Below are 19,462 nucleotides of genomic sequence, written 5' to 3'. Positions count from 1 at the left end.
TTAAGATGTGCTATTTTGGCACAGGGAGATTCTGTGCAGCATTACTGAACATGGATGTCAATCCTCTTTCTTCCTCACACTTTTAACATTATTTCAGTCTATTAACAGTTAAAATAACATGTTACGGTCTTTTGGGGGTAGAGTGGAGGGCATGAAGTATTAGGATAGTAGCATTAAATGTCTCAGTGCTCCAGTAGAAACTATTTCAGTGTACAGCAGGCACTTCCTGCTTGACTCCCATGAAAGCCAAAAAGTATGTGTAGACAAGGCTGTTGTCTATTTTATTAAGCAGTAACTTCATGTGGAAGACTGTGTGTGTGTGTGTAATGAGTGGGTAAGTCTCAGATAGAGTATCCTAGGTTTGTTTTTCACAGTAATGTTTGTTCTCTAGCAAATGACGCTATGTTTTCCAGGAAGGAATGCAGCTCATTTCAGAAAAGCCCGAGACAGAAGCTGTGGTGAAGGAGAAACTCACTGGTTTACATAAAATGTGGGAAGTCCTTGAATCTACCACCCAGACCAAGGCCCAGCGGCTCTTTGATGCAAACAAGGCTGAACTTTTCACGCAGAGCTGTGCAGATCTGGACAAATGGCTGCACGGACTGGAGAGTCAGATTCAGTCCGATGACTATGGGAAAGACCTGACCAGCGTCAACATCCTGCTGAAAAAGCAACAGGCAAGTGGGCGAGACGGCCACGTTTTTTGAGCTCTTCCTGTTTTATTGTCATAGTCTTTATGGTCCCCTCAGCCACTGTGTTCTCAGCCTTCCCATCTTACATGTTGAAATTTGAACCCAGCAGAGTGTCCAGCATTTTCAGAACCGACTGGAAACACACAGTATTAGTAGAAGATTGTGTGTCTGGGCATGGGAATGGTTTTTTATTATTGTCATAATAAAATTGATGGATAGTATCACCATTTAACAGCTGACGAGATATTCATTCAGTTCCACAATTTCCATAAAGGAAAATAATTGTGTTTGCATACTCTGCTGGATAATGTCTATATATGCGATGGTTATCTGAGTTGTTCAGAGTACTTTTTGGATAATAAAAGAAATTTCTTGTTATTACATCATGAGAGAATGCCCTTAAGGGAAAATGAATCTACGTCAAGTTTACAAGAAAAACAGCTCCAGCGAGGTTGAGAAAGCATGTTGGTGGCAGAATCTTCCACTGGCTCTCCTGGCTGGGTTTGCAGTGTATGGCTGAGTCCCAGGCCCAACGGTCTGCTTATAACTAGTCTCTGCAAAAGTGTCTTTGCCCAGTGTTGAAGCTTGTTTCTTCCAAGTGACACCTACCCTTCCTTTTGCTACATTATTTCCTCCTACTCTCTTCAACTGATCTGTATCATGGAATTTTTTATGGGTGGCTTTTAGTCACTGTTGTTTACACCCCTACCTGCTAGAGGAGTCTGTTCCCAGAAAGGACCCCCTTGTCTCTAAACTCTCAGTATATTTATTCCCAGTGTGATGCTTCCTGCGTGACACACCTCTGCTTTGACTTTTGCCTGTTTTCCTCATGTAAATAAACAATTAGTGTGTTTTCAGCTAATTACTCAACATTTTTAAAAAGAATAACCAGCTTTCTGATTGAAGACATTGAGGGAAGATAATAATAGCTATCCTTGCCTAAAAGAACTGGAACCTCAAAAATTTACTTCTTCCTGATGGTCAAACCTCTTATGGCTTCTGAGCAGCAGTTGAACTCTGTCCTTTTCTCATAATTAATTCCTATTTCCCCTGTTGTTTGCCTCCTAAGTTCCTGGATAAACTTGAATGTTGCTCCCAAGTTTTAAACAGTGAGCTGACAAAGTAGAGGCTAATTGATAGTTTGATAAATGCTAGGAACCATTTCTTGGGCTCCCCACTGTATAAATTAATATTCCTCAATCTTCTATTTCAGCCAGTGCTTCAAAGGCAAGCATTTTATAAGGCTGTCTGTTTTCCGTATCTTGGTGTGAAGGTTGTTGCTCTGCTTTCTACCCTCAGATGCTGGAGAATCAGATGGAAGTTCGAAAGAAAGAGATTGAAGAGCTCCAGAGCCAGGCCCAGGCCCTGAGTCAGGAGGGGAAAAGCACCGACGAGGTGGACAGCAAGCGCCTCACCGTGCAGACCAAGTTCACTGAGTTGCTAGAGCCCTTGAACGAAAGGAAGCATAACCTGCTGGCCTCCAAAGAAATCCATCAGTTCAACAGGGATGTGGAAGACGAGATTGTGAGTAGACCCTTGCTGCACAAGTTGCTTTTCTGTAAACCTCCATGCCTGTCCTGCCCGGATCCCATGTCTCACTTCTCTGTTGCACTCAACTTGGGCCATGTTAGTGAGCTGAGTTATTAAATCCCATGTTCTTGGGTATTCACACAAGATGTGACGCCGTTTTTCTGTCTGGTTTTCTAGAAGATACCTGGAGTTTCATTGCTCCTAGAATAGTACTTACAAAAATAAGAATGAGGACTCAGGACAAGTGCAGAATTAAGGATGAAGTACAGCCTAGACTACTAGCCCCCACCCTGTGCAGGAGATAGGCTTGCTCCCCAGGCAGCCCTTTCCTCATAGCACCGAGCACACCCTCTCAGGCTGGCCTCCTGGCTGCACATGTTTGTGTCAGATATTTGTTCTCTCCAAGTGGTCCTTGACCACCTGTTCACAATTCTTTGCAGTTGTGGGTTGGAGAGAGGATGCCTTTGGCAACTTCCACGGATCATGGCCACAACCTCCAGACTGTGCAGCTGTTAATAAAGAAAAATCAGGTAAGCGTTTCTGCTTGGGCTAGCTCATTCTGATAAACAGCTGCTCCATATTACAAGGCAGGGAATGGGAGAGACTTGTGAAGGCTTGTGGTTCCCCCTTGGCCCTCATGAAACAGCCTGGTGTTGGAGGTGAGTAAGACTTTTGTGTGTTCCCCACACTCACAGACCCTCCAGAAAGAAATCCAGGGGCACCAGCCTCGTATCGATGACATCTTTGAGAGGAGCCAAAACATCGTCACCGACAGTAGCAGCCTCAGTGCCGAGGCTATCCGGCAGAGGCTCGCTGACCTGAAGCAGCTGTGGGGCCTCCTCATCGAGGAGACAGAGAGGCGCCACAGGCGGCTAGAGGAGGCGCACAGGGCCCAGCAATACTACTTTGACGCGGCTGAGGCCGAGGCGTGGATGAGCGAGCAGGAGCTGTACATGATGTCTGAGGAGAAGGCCAAGGTGAGAGAGGGTTCTGGCCCTCCCCGAAGGAAGCAGAGTCTCATTACTGCCCCCAGGGAGGCTCAGACTCAGACCCCAACCTTGTTTCTGCTGGTGGCTGTGGCTTTGAAACATTTCACTGTTACGTGTAAGTGTCATGGGGGCACGATAGCGCCTGAAGGTGACCAGAATCTGGCTATTTCCCCGTGATACGGAATTGTCTTGTGTGAACCCTGGTATGCCATTAAGACTGGGTTCATCCAACCTGCCTTTTTTCTTTCTTTTTTAATAGATATGTATCAGAATCTTTCTTGTTCTCTCTAGCTAATAACCTTTACAAGATGCTTTGAGACAATTTGAAAGTATTTCAAGGTTCCAGAATGCTGTTATCTACCCACCAGTTAGACCAAGGGCTTGAGCCAGCCAGGGGATTGGTTTCCTGGCTTTGCCTCATTCCTCAGGCAGGTCTGGTCGTGCTGTGTTAGCCCCCTGCTCGTCTTCCAGAGGCCCCAGTCCAGTCCGAACTGATTCTCTGGAAATGCCTCACAGCACTGCCCGTATCGCACGTTTGTGGGTTTTCTCTTCCTGATGATTCTTGCCCCTGCCCCACCGTGCAGCCAGCTGGTCCCCTCCAAGGAGACCTTGGCTCAGAGGGGGTGCTGTGGCTGTGACAGTCCCCTCTTTCCAGGATGAGCAGAGTGCCGTCTCCATGCTGAAGAAGCACCAGATTCTGGAACAAGCTGTGGAGGACTATGCGGAGACAGTGCACCAGCTCTCTCAGACCAGCCGGGCCCTGGTGGCTGATGGCCATCCTGAAAGGTGGGTGCCGTTTTGTGCAAATGAGGCCAGCCTGTCATTTGCTCCCATCAAGGGCCTCTTATTCTGACCCATGCAAAAGATGATCATGGCATCTGTCTTGAGTAAATGGTAATGTAGGTCTTCGGGAAGCACTCTTTTAAAAAGACCCAGTAGTCCTGTGCAGGCTAGGAAGAGTAAAAACTGTTGTATTAGGAAATGGCTCTTGTGGGTTAACTATCTCCTATTAGCTAAGGCCACATTGAAAGGTTACTGGTGTCAGGAACTGAAAGTGTAGATGGACTTGCACAGATACTGGTTATCAAAGCCACTAACCTTTGGATTGAAAAGTTAACCAGTTTAGGGAAGTAGTTAACTAGATTTAAGAGGAATGATAGATAATACATAGGCCTATCAAAAAAAGGGCTCCCAAGAACAAAATGATACAGCTTCTAACTCTTTATACATCAAGTCCTTTAAATGCCTCAGGAATTAGAGGGAAAAAAATGTAGGTGTGGTACTCCCTGACTGTATGCCAGGCTCACACATTAACTTCATGGTAGTCATTTGAAGCCTTCTGTGTACCTGCCGTTCATGACTCAGAAAGTCAGCAGATTGTGTCTATGCACTGACCAGGGCAAGCCGGAGGTGAGGTTGGTGGCTGTGTGTGGGGGTGGGCCTTTGGGTGTTCATCATCAGGGTTCCCAGGCGAGGGGCCTTCCTAGTCTCTAGGGAGGGGCATCAGCCAGTCCTTGTCTTCCTCCAAGAGAGGCCTCCTATGGAGAAGTTGGAGGGAGGGGCTGCAGCTTTCCCCAACCCACGGAGCAGGAGCAGCGAGGGCTGCGCTCCTGGTGGAGAGCACGCGGCCTGGAGGATGTCATGGTGTGCACCAGACAGGGATGTCATGTGTCTCTTTGGCAGCCTGGTATCTGAGAAAGGGAGAACACTCCTGGGTTTTGCATTGACATTTAACATCAGAGAAAATCCTGACATACAGAGCCAGCCATACAGAGATAGGGCTCCCCTCCCTCCACCACCACAGTCAGGGTGGCCTTCGGCCTCAGTTACTGTTCAGTTTACGTGTTCGCTCTTCATTACTTGAAGTTGAGGTCAAATTTTAGGGTTTTACTTTGAAGGCTAAAGAGGTTAACCAGAAGTTTCCTTCAAGAAATTTTTACATACTTGCGCTCTTGGCATTTTACCTCATTTGTTTTCTCCCTGAAGAAATTATGACACTTAAGGTCCTCTGTTTGCCTCCGCCCCCTCTTTTTCAGTGAGCGCATCAGCATGCGGCAATCCAAAGTGGATAAGCTGTACGCTGGTCTGAAGGACCTTGCTGAAGAGAGGAGAGGCAAGCTGGACGAGAGGCACAGGCTGTTCCAGCTCAACCGAGAGGTGGATGACCTGGAGCAGTGGATCGCCGAGAGGGAGGTGGTCGCAGGGTCGCATGAGTTGGGGCAGGACTACGAGCATGTCACGGCAAGTACTCTGGGCACAGCATGGATGGCTGCAATGAGCGAGGGGTGCAGAGGGCCATTTGCATTCCTTGTCTGTGAACAGACCAAACACCCTGGAATCAAATCAAAGGTCATGCGGTTTAGTTTCAGCTTCATGTTTTTATCACCAGGCAACTTTGACTACGTTGTTTAACCCCTCTGTGCCCTCTTCTCCAGTAGTGAAAGGAGATGGAGCCAACATCTTACTTTGCTACACTGAGTAAGAAGGAAGCCTGATTGATAAGAGGTTTAAAGCTACTCTCTGTTTGCTAGGTCACACATATCATTCATTCATGTGATCAGAGGGCATTCATGTGGTCAAAAAATAATGTTCACACTAGTCTCACTAATTTCTTTATGCACATCCCTGTTTCAGATGTTACAAGAACGATTCCGGGAATTTGCTCGAGACACAGGGAACATTGGACAGGAGCGTGTGGACACGGTCAATCACATGGCAGATGAACTCATCAACTCTGGACATTCAGATGCCGCCACCATTGCTGAGTGGAAGGACGGGCTCAATGAAGCCTGGGCTGACCTCCTGGAGCTCATTGACACAAGAACACAGATTCTTGCTGCCTCCTATGAACTGCATAAGTTTTACCATGACGCCAAGGAGATCTTTGGGCGCATACAGGACAAACACAAGAAGCTCCCCGAGGAGCTTGGGAGAGATCAGAACACCGTTGAGACCTTACAGAGAATGCACACCACATTTGAGCATGACATCCAGGCCCTGGGCACTCAGGTGGGTGGGGGACCTACCCAGGGATTGTGGGGGATGTTTTCTTTCCATACAGCGCCTTAAGGCATCTCTGAGGATCTCCACTCCTTAGCTCCTCAAAACATTGCTCAGAGAATTGTCCAAATCAAATGCACACGTATGCATGCATCCAGGCACCTTGCCATGGGTCTCCATCTGGGAGACCTCAAAACCCACCATCTGAGTTTGCCGTGTTTGCAGACATGGTTAGATGAACATCCCCATGATTCAAGTAAATAAACCAGATGCACACACAAGCATTTGCAAGTTGCCTTTCAACAAGAATTTCCATTATGTTAGCATATCTATCAAGAATAATTTCCAGAACAATACCTTATTACTATTTTCCATCAACCAGGGTCTTAGTTTTATATCCAGAAAGAGGAAAAACAAGATTCTTAGGTTTTTAACATACCTGGTCTTCCTGCCCGCCCCCCCCCCCCCCCCACTATAAAAAGGCTAACACTAAGACTATGTAAAAGATGTCTGACAAAGTGATTGCATTATAACAGTAAGAATCCGGTATAATGCCTCCCTGGTTTGCTCTCTCGTCTCTGTACAGTTTCTTGTTTAGTCTTACTGTCTTTGAGATGAAAAACAAGGTTTTTTCCCTAAATTTCATGATCCTAGAGAAGAATTCAGTTTTATTTAAGACGCCAGCTATGAATACATGAGGGGTTTTATTTTTGTCCACTAGGAGCACACTAATAATGTAGTGCCAGGGCCAGCAAAGATCTGTAGAAGCCCAGGTAATAAATATTTGTGGCTTGGGGGGAAATACGGTCCCTGTTGAAACTACTCAGCTCTACCGTTGTAGCATAAAGCAGCCATAGACATGAAAATGAAAGGGCATGGCTGTGTACCACTGCCTCTGTATTTAGAAAAACAGGCAGATCTGACTTGGGCTGACCCCGATCTAGTGTGGCAGCCTTGCCGTTATTTGGGGTGCTCTGGGGGTGGGGGGCACCTTTACTGCCATTGTCTTCTCACTTCCCCTTAATTTTTCCCTTCTAGAGGCTTTCAGATCACAGCTGGGGCTCTGTTCAGATCAGGTGGCTTCAGTTTTTCCACCAAGGTGGGGGTAGAAGGTATTGAGAAGATATTTGAAATATATGGAGCGGCTGGGGGTCTGCATGAAGCAGAATTTAAAAGGGCCCACTGTGCATTCATTGTAAGGGCTTCCAATCGCAGTATCAAAAGGTACATGCACCTGTAATTTTGATGGGTACTGTGTGTGCCTTATCCTTTCAGCTGTAACTTACTGTCCTTTCAACAATGAATTGGCTCCCTGGCAGGTAAATCATCAAACTTGAGTTTTTGCCAACTAATATATGATAAATTACAGTATATCCTTGTAGCATCTTTTCATGAGACCCATGTACATTTCCTGTTCTGCAAAGTTTTTGTTGAAATATGGCTAGTTAGAATTTCACTTACTTTGACATCAATCAGTTTTTGCATCTACATTAGTGCTGCATTTTTATGTTTTTCAAGTTGAAATGTCCCACTGTGAGAGCTCTTAGAGGGGACATATATATCACATAGCAATGGAAAAGGTGTTCCAAAATGAGTTACTCACAGCAGTTTCTCATTCATGGCTAAAACATCTGTAGACTGCAGGAGTTGATTGGCTGTTCATTCTTTAATACATCAGGATATGTACCATGTGTTTTTTTGTGCCATCTTAAATAGTCACCTCCAGGGGACCTGTCGAGGTCTGCTGCCTACATTCCTGTGGCATTTCATTTGTCTTGTCATTGATGCAGAACTTATAATGTCATTCAGTGCATTTATAGTAAACTCTGGTTTCTCTGACTTGAATCTCCCCAGTGAGATTGTGAGCCTCTCGGGGGACGGGGGCCCCATTTTGGCTTGGTGCTCCCGTTAATGCACAAGCAGAGCCATGAGTGGCGCGTGTGGAGGCCATGGTGGGGTGGTGGGAGAAGGCCCCCGCCATCTGACATGGCTCGTCTCCCCTCTGGCCTGGCAGGTGAGGCAGCTGCAGGAAGATGCAGCCCGCCTCCAGGCAGCCTATGCAGGTGACAAGGCCGATGACATCCAGAAGCGGGAGAACGAAGTCCTAGAAGCCTGGAAGGCCCTGCTGGATGCCTGTGAGGGCCGCAGGGTGAGGCTGGTGGACACTGGGGACAAGTTCCGCTTCTTCAGCATGGTGCGTGACCTCATGCTGTGGATGGAGGATGTCATCCGGCAGATCGAAGCCCAGGAGAAGCCAAGGTAAAACTCCTGGCCTCCTGGGCATGAGGATATCTGGCTAACTGACCCCAGTTAATTTGTAGATCCAGAGAGATCCTGGGGCCTTGCCTGAAAGTTGTGAGGCCAGAGCTGGGGCGGTGGGAGTTTTGGGGGCCACCTCTGCTTCTGTTGTCCTGGGATGAGGAGCCCAGGATTGTTAAGCCCTGCTGAGACTTCCTCATTTCTGCACCCTTCCCCACACCCCGGCTCCTGGGTTCCATGGTCACCAGGTCCTCCTGCCCTGTCTGCGGACCTCATGCTTCATGCAGCCACATGCCTTTGGCATGTCTACCTCTACCTTCTTGTTGGAACAAGATGGTTTTTCTGAGTTCTTTTTGCATATACATTAGGTCCTTCAGATCCAAAACGACCCTATCTCTTTTCATATACTACTATAGGTGTTTCTTAATCTCAGCTACCTGTTTTAATAGCATCTTAAGACTGTTACCTAGTGTTTGTTATGTATCTTCTCTGGCTGTATTTCATGTGAAGTAGTGAAGAGAAGCTAATAGATGAACAAGCAGGCACACACAGCCTCCAGTCACCCTGCTGGCTCCAGCCCGCTCTGTGATGGAGAAACGAGCTGTGCCCTGAGAGAAGAAATATTGTCATCACATATATGAGAAGCAAATGTGTTTCCTAGATAGGGACCTGTCTGTCTGTAGGTCTTTACCCATGAGGAGCTCCCACAGCTCTTCCAGCCCTTGATTTCCAAGTTGGTTCTCACCCTGTGTGCCTCTTCACATCTGAATAAGGAGCGATGTCAGCTGCTCTTTGGAACACACATCCTGAACCTTTGGCTCCTGACTCGTTGGGGAACAGTGCGGACACCTGCGTCTCTACTTGCTTGAAAAGAGTCTGAATTGCATTTCAAAGTAAAATTCGAACAGAAATGCAGTGGCTTCTTTGGTACTTGCCTACCAGCCATTTTGAGTTGTTCAGGTACACACACAATGAACATAGCTTTATCCTAAACGTCAGGCTGCAAAGCTGGTCTTGATTTACAGTGTCGTCAGGCATTAAGCCCTAGTGACCCAGCCTGAGCTCAGATAATAAATCAGACCCGAGAGGCAAATTGTGCTGTTAAACAGTTTCCTTGAAATTAATTACATGTTTTGAAACCTAAACATTTGAAAGGCTTTATCTCCTAAAGGAGGTATTTTTGTCTAATTTTAGGGATGTATCATCTGTTGAACTACTAATGAATAATCATCAAGGTATCAAGGCTGAAATTGATGCTCGTAATGACAGTTTCACAACCTGCATTGAACTTGGGAAATCACTGCTGGCAAGAAAGCACTATGCATCTGAGGAGGTAGGACATCACTTTGCTCTGGAGCTTTAGGGTGAGCAGGAACAGGTAACATGTAAAACAACTTTATTTTGTGAGTATCTTTGTGTGTACATGTACATAGAAATATATATTTACATTAATATATACTTACATTTAAAAACTGCTGCTTTCCTGTGTGTTTAGAGTACGACAATTACATAAGACTAGGCACAGAGCAAGTAAATAAATCTGGCACGGAAGACAATTTTTGAGAGCCCCAGGTTGAAGTTTCGTCCCCCCACTTCCTCCATCAGCACTGTCCCTGCCTTCACCCTTCTCCACAGCGTGTACCCTAGGTCAGTTGGCTCTTTAGCAGTTGCCAATTCAGGTTAGGATGATGGTAATAAAGAGGTGAATGATTTAGTGGATGTCCCCCTTCAAGGGAGTGGGTGTTTTCTCAGAGAATCAGGGCTTTGCACCTCTCGCTATGCCTTTCTTCCTGAGTGTGTATGTCATAGGCAGTCCCAGAGTTGCGGGGGAAGTGCATTATTGGCCCCCTCATGATAAAGCAGCTCTGGGTAAAGCCTACCCCAACTCTCAGCCCCTTCTGGAAGGGACATTGCCATGTTTTCTCTCTCCTCCCAGTACAAAGATGGACTGAGCAGTCCTTAGATATTTTCCAGCCTAGTGGTGATCTCTACAGCAAATATATTTTTCATACGTGAAGTGCCCATCAAGAGGAAAACTAGGAGATGTGGTACATTCTATTAACATGTCCCTGTGGTCTTTGTTTTCTCACAGATCAAGGAAAAGTTACTACAGTTGACAGAAAAGAGAAAAGAAATGATTGACAAGTGGGAAGACCGATGGGAATGGTTAAGATTGAGTAAGGACATACTTCATCTTTATGTTCTTTTAGAGTTCATTTTCATGCTCTAATTGATTTGATGTGATATTATCACTTAATGATTTTTGGAGTGCTAAGTCCTGTTTTAATGCCCTATTTCACCACTTCATGATAAGTATTTTTAAGTAGTTACCTGTGACATATTCTTAATTTTCCACTCCATAATTGATCTCCGTGTTTTAGGTGGGGTTTGAGTGTTCTTTACGGACATCACGGGAATGACAGAATTCAGTGTCTTTCTGGGAGAATACAGACAGAAGCATCCCCTACTTTCCACCCCACCTTCGCCTATTACCTTTAAGAAGAATTGTTTCTGTAGAGTCAAGAAGGTGGAAGTTGGCCAGTTAGGGCTTACATTCGGTGCTCGTAGTAGAAGGTTGATAGCGTAATATAAGTTAGCAACTGTAAGGGTTCTGGAAATTATTCTAAGTGTTACATATTTTTTTTTGTATTCCCAAGAGTGACCTTCAGAGTAGATTCTATTTTTAATTTCACTTTATAAAGGAATGTGTGGTATGAATACAGAAGGCAGCTCAATTCAAGCATTATTTGCTACCTTGCCTTTCTGTGTTTGGGGCTCTGGGCTTTGTCATCCATATTATAACCTCATTCTCACACACCAAGGCTGCTTACTAGAAGCAGAATCTAAGGGGCTTTTTCTAAAAGGTATGAAAAGACCTACTGAAGGCACCTCACCTTTTTGGGCCCTGGGCCCTCTTTTGAAAAAGAAATCCCACTTTTGACCATTCTTTGGATCGGGATTTGGTCTGTAAATTTTGAGAATTGCTAGGGTTAAGTTGATGTCAGCAAAACCCATGTTAACATTCTGCTGTGAACTAGACAATAGGCTGTATGTATGCTGGGCATGCACGATAGGCAACAAAGCCCTAGTATGGCACCTTCTCCCTGTGGCTATGCTGGGGGATGCCAGGGGGGATAAAAAGAGTTGGCTGGCAACCTCTGGGGACACTGATGCTGCCTGCAGTCAATTTCTTACCTGAATGGTCCCAAGCCTTGCTTCTCGAGATGTAATGAAAATTAATGCTGGCTATAGTATGAGGCTGAGTTTTTGCCTGCCTTCCCATAACTGCAGTGAAAGTTGTGCCTTAGCGCAAATTGTTCCCACTTTCTATAATGCTCCTCATATCCTTCCCTTATCTCAGCCCCCAAAAAGAACAACTGCCACCCCAAAAAGGGTGATTTGTGAATGCCTGCTCCATCAGCATAGTCCAGTTGCATGTAGACTGTGAATTCCTGCAGGGCTCTGAGGCTTACCTCAGTGAAGTAGGGCAGAGTAAACAGAGTATGCCTTCGAGGCCTGCACTGTCCACTACACTAGCCACTGTCCACACATGGCTCTTGAGAACCTGAAATATGACTGGTCCAAATTGAGGTGTACTATAAGGATGAAATACATATTGGATTTCAAAGAAAAAAAATAACATGTTAAATTTTTTATGCTGGTTGCATGTTGAAATAACCGTTTGATATGTCAGATTGTGTGAAATACGCTCTTGAAATTACTGCCACCTGTTAAACCTTAAAGTAGCTACTAGAAAAGCTGTGCACGGAGCTCACATCGCATTTGAGTTGGACAGTACTCATTTCGCCTGTAAACTGGTTGTGCAGGCAGCTGCCACCAGAGGGCAGCACCACCTCCGACTGCCAAGTCCTCTTGCCTGTACTCACTCTTGGTACCTTCTGCAGTTTTGGAGGTCCATCAGTTCTCAAGGGATGCCAGTGTGGCCGAGGCCTGGCTGCTCGGACAGGAGCCATACCTATCCAGCCGAGAAATAGGCCAGAGCGTGGACGAGGTGGAGAAGCTCATCAAGCGCCATGAGGCTTTTGAAAAGTCTGCAGCAACCTGGGATGAGAGGTTCTCTGCCCTGGAGAGGCTGACAACAGTAAGTGGCTGCTGGATGGTGGGGTTTGCCTGTTAGTTCTCATGGGCAGCTTCCTTTTCCTGCTCGCCTCCTAGACTGGAGAATTCCCATTATTGCTCTGTTTTTAAAAGCAGTAAGGACCTTCCTGAAATTGGTGGCTCTCTGGGTAAAAGACCTGGGGAGACTGTTGAGGGCTACTAGTTCACTTCAGGGGCACCTAGATTTATGATCACTTACAATAGCCTTCTGCCTGGGAATTGATTAATGGGGTTTGCTTTTCTCTTTTGATCTGCTTTTCTTCTTATATCTCATAGAAGCTTTGGTTTCTATGGAGCATAGCCTTATAGTTCTCTTTAGAATTTCAGAATTAGGTTTCCTGTTAAATAGCAGATTTATCCGAGACCACTGAAAGGTCTCCCTATTCCTGATCATTTCTTCTGCCAACGTAAAGGCCCTAGAATGGGGCTTCTTCACTGGTATTTTCTTTCCCAAGACTTGCACTCCTGGTAGAAAGCTGAGTCTTTACAGTATACACAAATGTTGTTCTTCCCAACTTTTGCAATTCTGGGGATTTAAATATACCTGCATACTTACTTTTGTGATAAAATGGAATAATGGGATACTTTTGGTGCATGCATATTGCTCATGAATTGGCTTGCTTTCAAGGAGACTGTTCTCTGACTTTTTTAATGTGTTGTTTGGGTTTTGGTTGAACATGAATCCCCACTGCAGCACAAGATGCCTCCTTGAGAATTATTGCAGGTCTCAGTGGTGTTTGAGCTCTGACGGAAGTATAGCATTGGCCCTGAGGCTCAGGTACTTTCTAAGCTAAGCTGAGAGCTGCATAGTTCATGTAGAAATTAAAGCCGGCACCCCGGGGGACACAGAATAGTTCGCAGGGATCTGGCCAGCCCATGGAACAGACCTGTTTCATCACTCAGACCTCTGTTTCCTGTAGTTCGGGATTGTACTGCATATGACTCTAATACCGTTTTGCTTAGGATGTTAGAGCTTCTGGTTGTCCAGTGTGATCCATGTAGAAAACTCAGACAGGAGGGCTTTCTGGGTTCATCTAGAGCTCTTTCCTTAAAACAGGCAGAGTTTGGGGCTCTGCTGAACATCACCATGTTCTCCCTCAGTTGGAGTTACTGGAAGTGCGCAGACAGCAAGAGGAAGAGGAGAGAAAGAGGCGGCCGCCGTCTCCCGAGCCAAGTGCGAAGGTTTCTGAGGAGACTGAGTCCCAGCAGCAGTGGTGAGTCCCAGGCAGCTCGCTTTGCTGAGTCTTAGCTTTAGTGGCAAGTGAGGTTTAGGGAGCATCTTTTCTAAGCCTGTGCTACATTGGACTTAACCACATGTGCCCTTCCTGTTAATTATTTCTGTAGAATGTTTAGAATCTGTATAGTCAGCGCTGGAGAGCATTTGAGAACACTGACTTGCCCACAGTGAAACTTATGTAGGAGGCAGAAGTGGAATGTAGACAGCACTCTCTCTACTGCATTTGTGCTGAGGCACCCGCACGCTCTCACTCAGAATTCCCAGATGATTAAGTTGCCATATAATATCCATATGATTAAGAACCACCCACACACATTTCAGGCCAGTGACTGGATGTTGATTTTTGAAAGTTCTTGGTAACTTCACGTGAAGGGCAAATTATTTTCTGTTTCTGAAAGGCTATTTGTTTTGCTGTGATCAGAGCAATTATTGCTGCCTTTGGTGGGGGGCAGGGGAGCATACTTTAGTCTTCACTTTCTATGTAGAGTCAGTTTGAAATACTTGGAAAGAAATTATATCATGTTGAAGAGAATTGTTTATGTTTTTCTGAGAAATATAGAAATAAAAACCTATTTTGAAACCCACTTGTTGTTCCCCCCTTCTCTCTTACTGTCCTCCTCCTCTAATTCCCTTCCCCTTCCCCTTCCCTCTCTGTCTTCTTTTCCTTCTTTGCCTAACAGGGATTCTTCAAAAGGAGAGCAAGTTTCCCAGAATGGTTTGCCAGCTGAACAGGGATCGCCACGGGTTAGTTACCGCTCTCAAACCTACCAAAACTACAAAAACTTTAATAGCAGAAGGACAGCCAGTGACCAGCCTTGGTCTGGACTGTGAAGTTCACTACCATTTGTCAAGGAACCACTCTTTCCAGATTCTGTTGGTTTGACCTTTTGGCTTCTACATCACCCACAGTGTTAAAGTTTTTTACTTACTTTCTAGCCTTCCTTGGTTTCATATTTGTTTTGCATTTAATTCATGTTTATTTGAGTCTTTTAACTGATGGATGCCTTAGAGCAACATACTTACTTTTTGTTTATTTATTGTGAGCTTTTTACCTTATTAAGATTTTACAGCGAAAGCCTTACATGAGTAATTGAAATTAATTGAGATTACAGCAAAATGAAGAAGAAAACTAGACTCTGACAGGTATGATATATTCAGTTATACTAACAAGGTGAGGTACTGTGCTATACATAGCCCCCCTTTATAGATGTTATTGACCTGCAATCGTTTAGTAGTAACTGGGAAGACTGGTGTTTGAGGAGGGAGACTTTTAGTACAGAGATGAAAACCTAAAGTCAGCTGTGTGGAATTCCATGAAGGGTATTTGTTTACTGAAAACAAAAAAAGGAAGTTGGGTCTACTTGGGAAACTTTAATTTTAGGCACAGACTCTAAAACTTTTTAAGACCTTCAGATCATGTATTACTTTTTATAAACCAGCTCCTCTTATTTTTTTCTGCCAAGTCCTGGGTTGAGAATTCTGGGGTTACTTATAAGAGAGAACACAGCCAGCTTCAGGAGCAAGGTGCTGGCTGCTCGCTGTGCCACCTTGTTTGGCCACTGTTGGCACCTCTGGTGTGTGGGACATGGCAGGTGACAGCAGTTCTCAGGATGTTTCAGAAGCCTGTCTACCAGATTTCTGGGTCTCCATTTAGTTGATGACATCAGTGTCAAACTGTTTAAAGTTTTCAGACAAATTGAACAGAAGCCATCTGGTTCACTCTGGTTACTTGAACACTGTAGTTCTTGGACCACCCCCAGGAGGGCAGTTGCATGTCTCCTGGCTTCAAAAATAGTTTTAGCATCGCTGTAGACAGAAACTGTTGTATGTCTCGTACAGATCTTCTGATGCATTTTGAAACTTTTTAATGTTTTTTTTTGTGGAGTTCTCTAATAAATAGTCTTAGGATGGCATATATCAGACCACCAGTAGGGATTGAAAATATTTTCACAGAAATCCTATTCCTTAGGAATAAAAGCTAATGAAAGAGGTGATTTCCTAGTACGGATAAAGATAAAACCAGACCAAATCTATATTACGTCAAAGCCTTGGGAGACAGTCATTTGCTCATTTGCCATATTTAGATGTTAGTAGAATCAGAAACCTGTTTTGAATGTGTTCTCCATGAGTTGAGTCTAATTTGTCTTTTCATTTCATGATGCATGTCTTTTTTTTCTTTTGTCAGGATAACATCATATAGCATCTTGTTTGTTTTTCCTTATTTTCTATGTACATATCTATCTACTTGTGACTGTAGATGGGTATATAGATAGATGCCAAGCTGCTTATGTCCTGGGGGTAGTGTGCACCATTATTGGGTCTCTGCCTTAAAACACACCAAAATTCATTTTAGCAAAAACTTCTGCTTCATCTTTGGTTGTTAGGGAGCCCAGACCAGACTTGTGTTTCTGGCTCCAAATTACATGTGTCATTGATCTATATGTATATATGTGATGTTTCCGTATACATGTTTAAATTTTGTGTCATCAGGACTAATATCCAATTTTATGCCTTTTGTATTCAGTAGACCAAAAAAACCCACAAAAACCAAAAAACACATAAGCACACAGGAAAGAAGTGCTATGTTGTTTTTGGCACAAAAACCAAAAAACACATAAGCACACAGGAAAGAAGTGCTATGTTGTTTTTGGCATTTGTTCTCATGCTGATTTTTATGTAGATTTGTAAATTGTAGCTTGCCAGAACTAATTTTTAATAATTGAACTGTATTGGAAGGAAAAAAAAGCCTTTTCATCCTTTTGAGTTACAGTGCAGAGACTCAAGTTAATGAACTTGAAAATAGTGTTGCTTCGTGCACTTAGAAAACCAATCAGGTGTTTCTTGTGCTACTAGTTGTCACATTGCATTTCTGTTCACCTCCTGATTGAGATATTATCTCAGGTGTGCCCAGCCACTAAAGTGCTCTGGACTAATTGCTCAAGAGAAGCAACCTGGGGTGGGGGGCATTCCCATGTACCCACTGTTTGGTCACAGCACTATGATTTGCTTTTGGTGTTTGTCTCTAGTGGTGTGTTGTCTGTTGGCATGCTTAAGCACAAGTCCATTAAAATTCATTTGGTTCTTTTATTTTCCTTGTTTTCTTGGCTAGTTATTCATTTGCATAAACATTAATTGTCTCTGCATACTGGTTTGGGGTTTTCTCTTTCCTGCTAACTCTAAAGAAAAAAATTTTTGCTGCAGAATTTCCCCCAGAAGAGGCTCCCTGGCCTTCACCTACCTTTAAGTCTAACCAAGTGTTATAAATCCTAGCCTTTTTCCAATAAATTTCCCTCTATCCAGGTCATTGCTGTTATAGCTGTTTTCCAGTCACACCTGCAGCACTAATTTTTTTTAACCTGGTTTCTATACACACTAACCCCATATCTCCCTGGACTCAGCCTGGCACAGCCCTTCCAGACAAACTCACACTTCCTCCTCACCAGAAGTTTCCTGAGATTTCACACTAGAACAGATTGGTCAACTTTAAAATCCACTCACTTTCTTTTGACTCAAGGCTTGGTGTTTTGGTTATTTTCCCTCCTCATCTCTCCTTTAAAGGTGACAGGAAAAAGAGCAATATTTAAATAGTCTGTTGCTCATAAGCACATGTCTATATGCTGTCACTTGCAAGGCTAGGAGAACCACCATGCATCCCTTCCTCCAAACCTTTCTGCACTCAGACTGCATTCACCATATTGCTGTGTAGGTACAGGGTTCCAATTCGAAACACCCTAAAATTGCATAGCCTCCAGACTCACCCTAGACCCCTATGCTAATGATAGTTTGTATAGAGAAAATACAAACCGGACTCCCACCCAGCCACTTAGCTAAAAACCCAGTGAGAGGTTCCGCTCATGAGCTGGCACGCCTGAGCGCTGAAGCAGTGGCGGCCAGGCTGCTGTTGATCCTCTTGACATTGTTGCTGCTAATTTGGTGTCATTCTGGTTCCGGGCAGCAGTGGTGGGGGGCGTATCTAATGAGCGTTGTCATTGACACCTCCGTGTTTGTCCGTGTATGAGGGGTGCAGGTTGTCTGTAACCCACTAAAGTGTTAGCCACACCCAGCTTGAGTAACTCGCTAAACCCACACCCTGGGTGTATCAGCCAGGGGCCGCTACAGTTAATGGTACACAGTTGATGGTACACAGGCTGAAAACAATAATGAATCGAGACCCTACTGCATTTCCAAAGCTGAAAAAACCATGAGGGTTACAATATAAATGAGCTTGGGAAGAACAGCTCCCGAAGACGTCTCCAGCCTGAAGGGTCAGAGCCGCTGGGAGCCTGGCTGTTGCTGGGCTTTCTCATCTCAGCGCAGCAAGGCACCGCGATCAAGCAGCACGTGATGGGGAAGGCCCCGGTTCTGTCTTTGTTTGGGGGTAAATAGCCGTGTGGTGTTGAGTGACTGTGATTGGCTTTTCCAGCTCCTTTAACACAAACTACAACCCACTCACGATACAACTTCGGCAGATGTGGTTAAATTGATGTTTGTTGACTTGCCTCATTTCCTTCCAGCTCTTAAGTTCCAAAGTCTAACTGGGATGGTAGATGTGAAATGCATGATTGTCGTCCTAATTTCTGCATGTATTTATGACAATGTGTTGAGGGGTGGGGGAGGAGAGCCAGAGAGCATTTTCAGAAACCACAGGCCTTTCTTTGTCTTTGGGGGAATGCTGTGTAGTTCTGACAGAGTTGTCTATCAGTCTGTTTGTGAATGCTCTTTCGCTTAAACTTCCAGCCCTTCTGATGGCGTCCTTGGTTGTAAGGTGGCTGCTGTATAACGTCCACTCTCTCATATTTAATATGTGTGATTGTTACTGTTGTCCTTTTGTTTTAAAGTAACCATAAGAGGAAATGATCTGAGTTATATTAGAGAAAATGAATTGATCAGAAGAGCAGAGTGCAGTAAAACTCATCCTGGCATTTCGCTTTTCTTATTGCCCCATAAATGGGCGGGCATTAATCCCTTCCCACTTTCTAATGTCCCTGGTGTCCAGCTGGCTTTGTGGGCTGTGCAATGGTTTTACTGTACTGCCTCAGTCTGTGCCAGGCATTTATACACAGCCACGTGTGCGAGTCGGAGCGTATGTGGTCGCCCTCGTGGCTCAGGAGGCTAGCTGAGTGGCCTCTCTGCTCTCCCTAGATGGCAGATATGGCAGACACAAGTGAAATGGTCAACGGTGCTGCCGAACAGAGAACAAGCTCGAAAGAGTCCAGCCCCATTCCCTCCCCGACCTCCGATCGCAAAGCCAAGACCGCCCTCCCGGCCCAGAGTGCCGCCACCTTACCGGCCAGAACCCAGGAGACGCCTGCGGCCCAGATGGAAGGCTTCCTGAATCGGAAGCACGAGTGGGAGGCCCACAATAAGAAAGCCTCGAGCAGGTGAAGCAGCAGGGGCTGAGGCAGCAAGATGGGGAGGGCCACTCCTGAGTTGAAAGGGGGGGATGAACGCTCATGTAGTTGATTAGCTCATAGCCTCTTGGGTATCACATTTTTCTTGGGACTGACATTGGAAAGCAGGTGTATGTGGAGTGCTTCTCACTCACTGAGAGGAGAGTTCAGCATGGATGGGAATAGCAAGAGGGGACCTTAGTAGTTCATCCCGAGAGGGAGAGCTGCCAGGCTGAGGAATCTCCC

At 45.1% G+C, this 19,462-nt stretch overlaps 1 protein-coding gene across 5 annotated transcripts in view; it reads left to right on the top strand.

Moving 5' to 3' along the window:
• The window catches only part of SPTBN1 (spectrin beta, non-erythrocytic 1), a 197,324-nt gene that overhangs the window by 173,188 nt on the left and 4,674 nt on the right, over positions 1-19,462 (top strand). For all 5 annotated transcript variants that reach the window (XM_073213209.1, XM_073213215.1, XM_073213219.1 and 2 more), the window contains 14 exons: positions 414-677; positions 1,992-2,216; positions 2,663-2,752; positions 2,918-3,199; positions 3,867-3,997; positions 5,248-5,452; positions 5,846-6,220; positions 8,226-8,470; positions 9,665-9,803; positions 10,563-10,647; positions 12,376-12,572; positions 13,691-13,803; positions 14,507-14,570; positions 18,969-19,207. In XM_073213209.1, coding sequence (XP_073069310.1) covers positions 414-677; positions 1,992-2,216; positions 2,663-2,752; positions 2,918-3,199; positions 3,867-3,997; positions 5,248-5,452; positions 5,846-6,220; positions 8,226-8,470; positions 9,665-9,803; positions 10,563-10,647; positions 12,376-12,572; positions 13,691-13,803; positions 14,507-14,570; positions 18,969-19,207 — 2,654 coding nt within the window. The remainder of the gene's footprint in view (positions 1-413; positions 678-1,991; positions 2,217-2,662; positions 2,753-2,917; positions 3,200-3,866; positions 3,998-5,247; positions 5,453-5,845; positions 6,221-8,225; positions 8,471-9,664; positions 9,804-10,562; positions 10,648-12,375; positions 12,573-13,690; positions 13,804-14,506; positions 14,571-18,968; positions 19,208-19,462) is intronic.

Source organism: Manis javanica, chromosome 1 (genome assembly GCF_040802235.1).
Source record: "Manis javanica isolate MJ-LG chromosome 1, MJ_LKY, whole genome shotgun sequence".
In the NCBI taxonomy this organism is placed as follows: domain Eukaryota; kingdom Metazoa; phylum Chordata; class Mammalia; order Pholidota; family Manidae; genus Manis; species Manis javanica.
The sequence above is the reverse complement of the archived record's forward strand: the minus strand, read 5'-3'. Positions and strand labels throughout refer to the sequence as shown.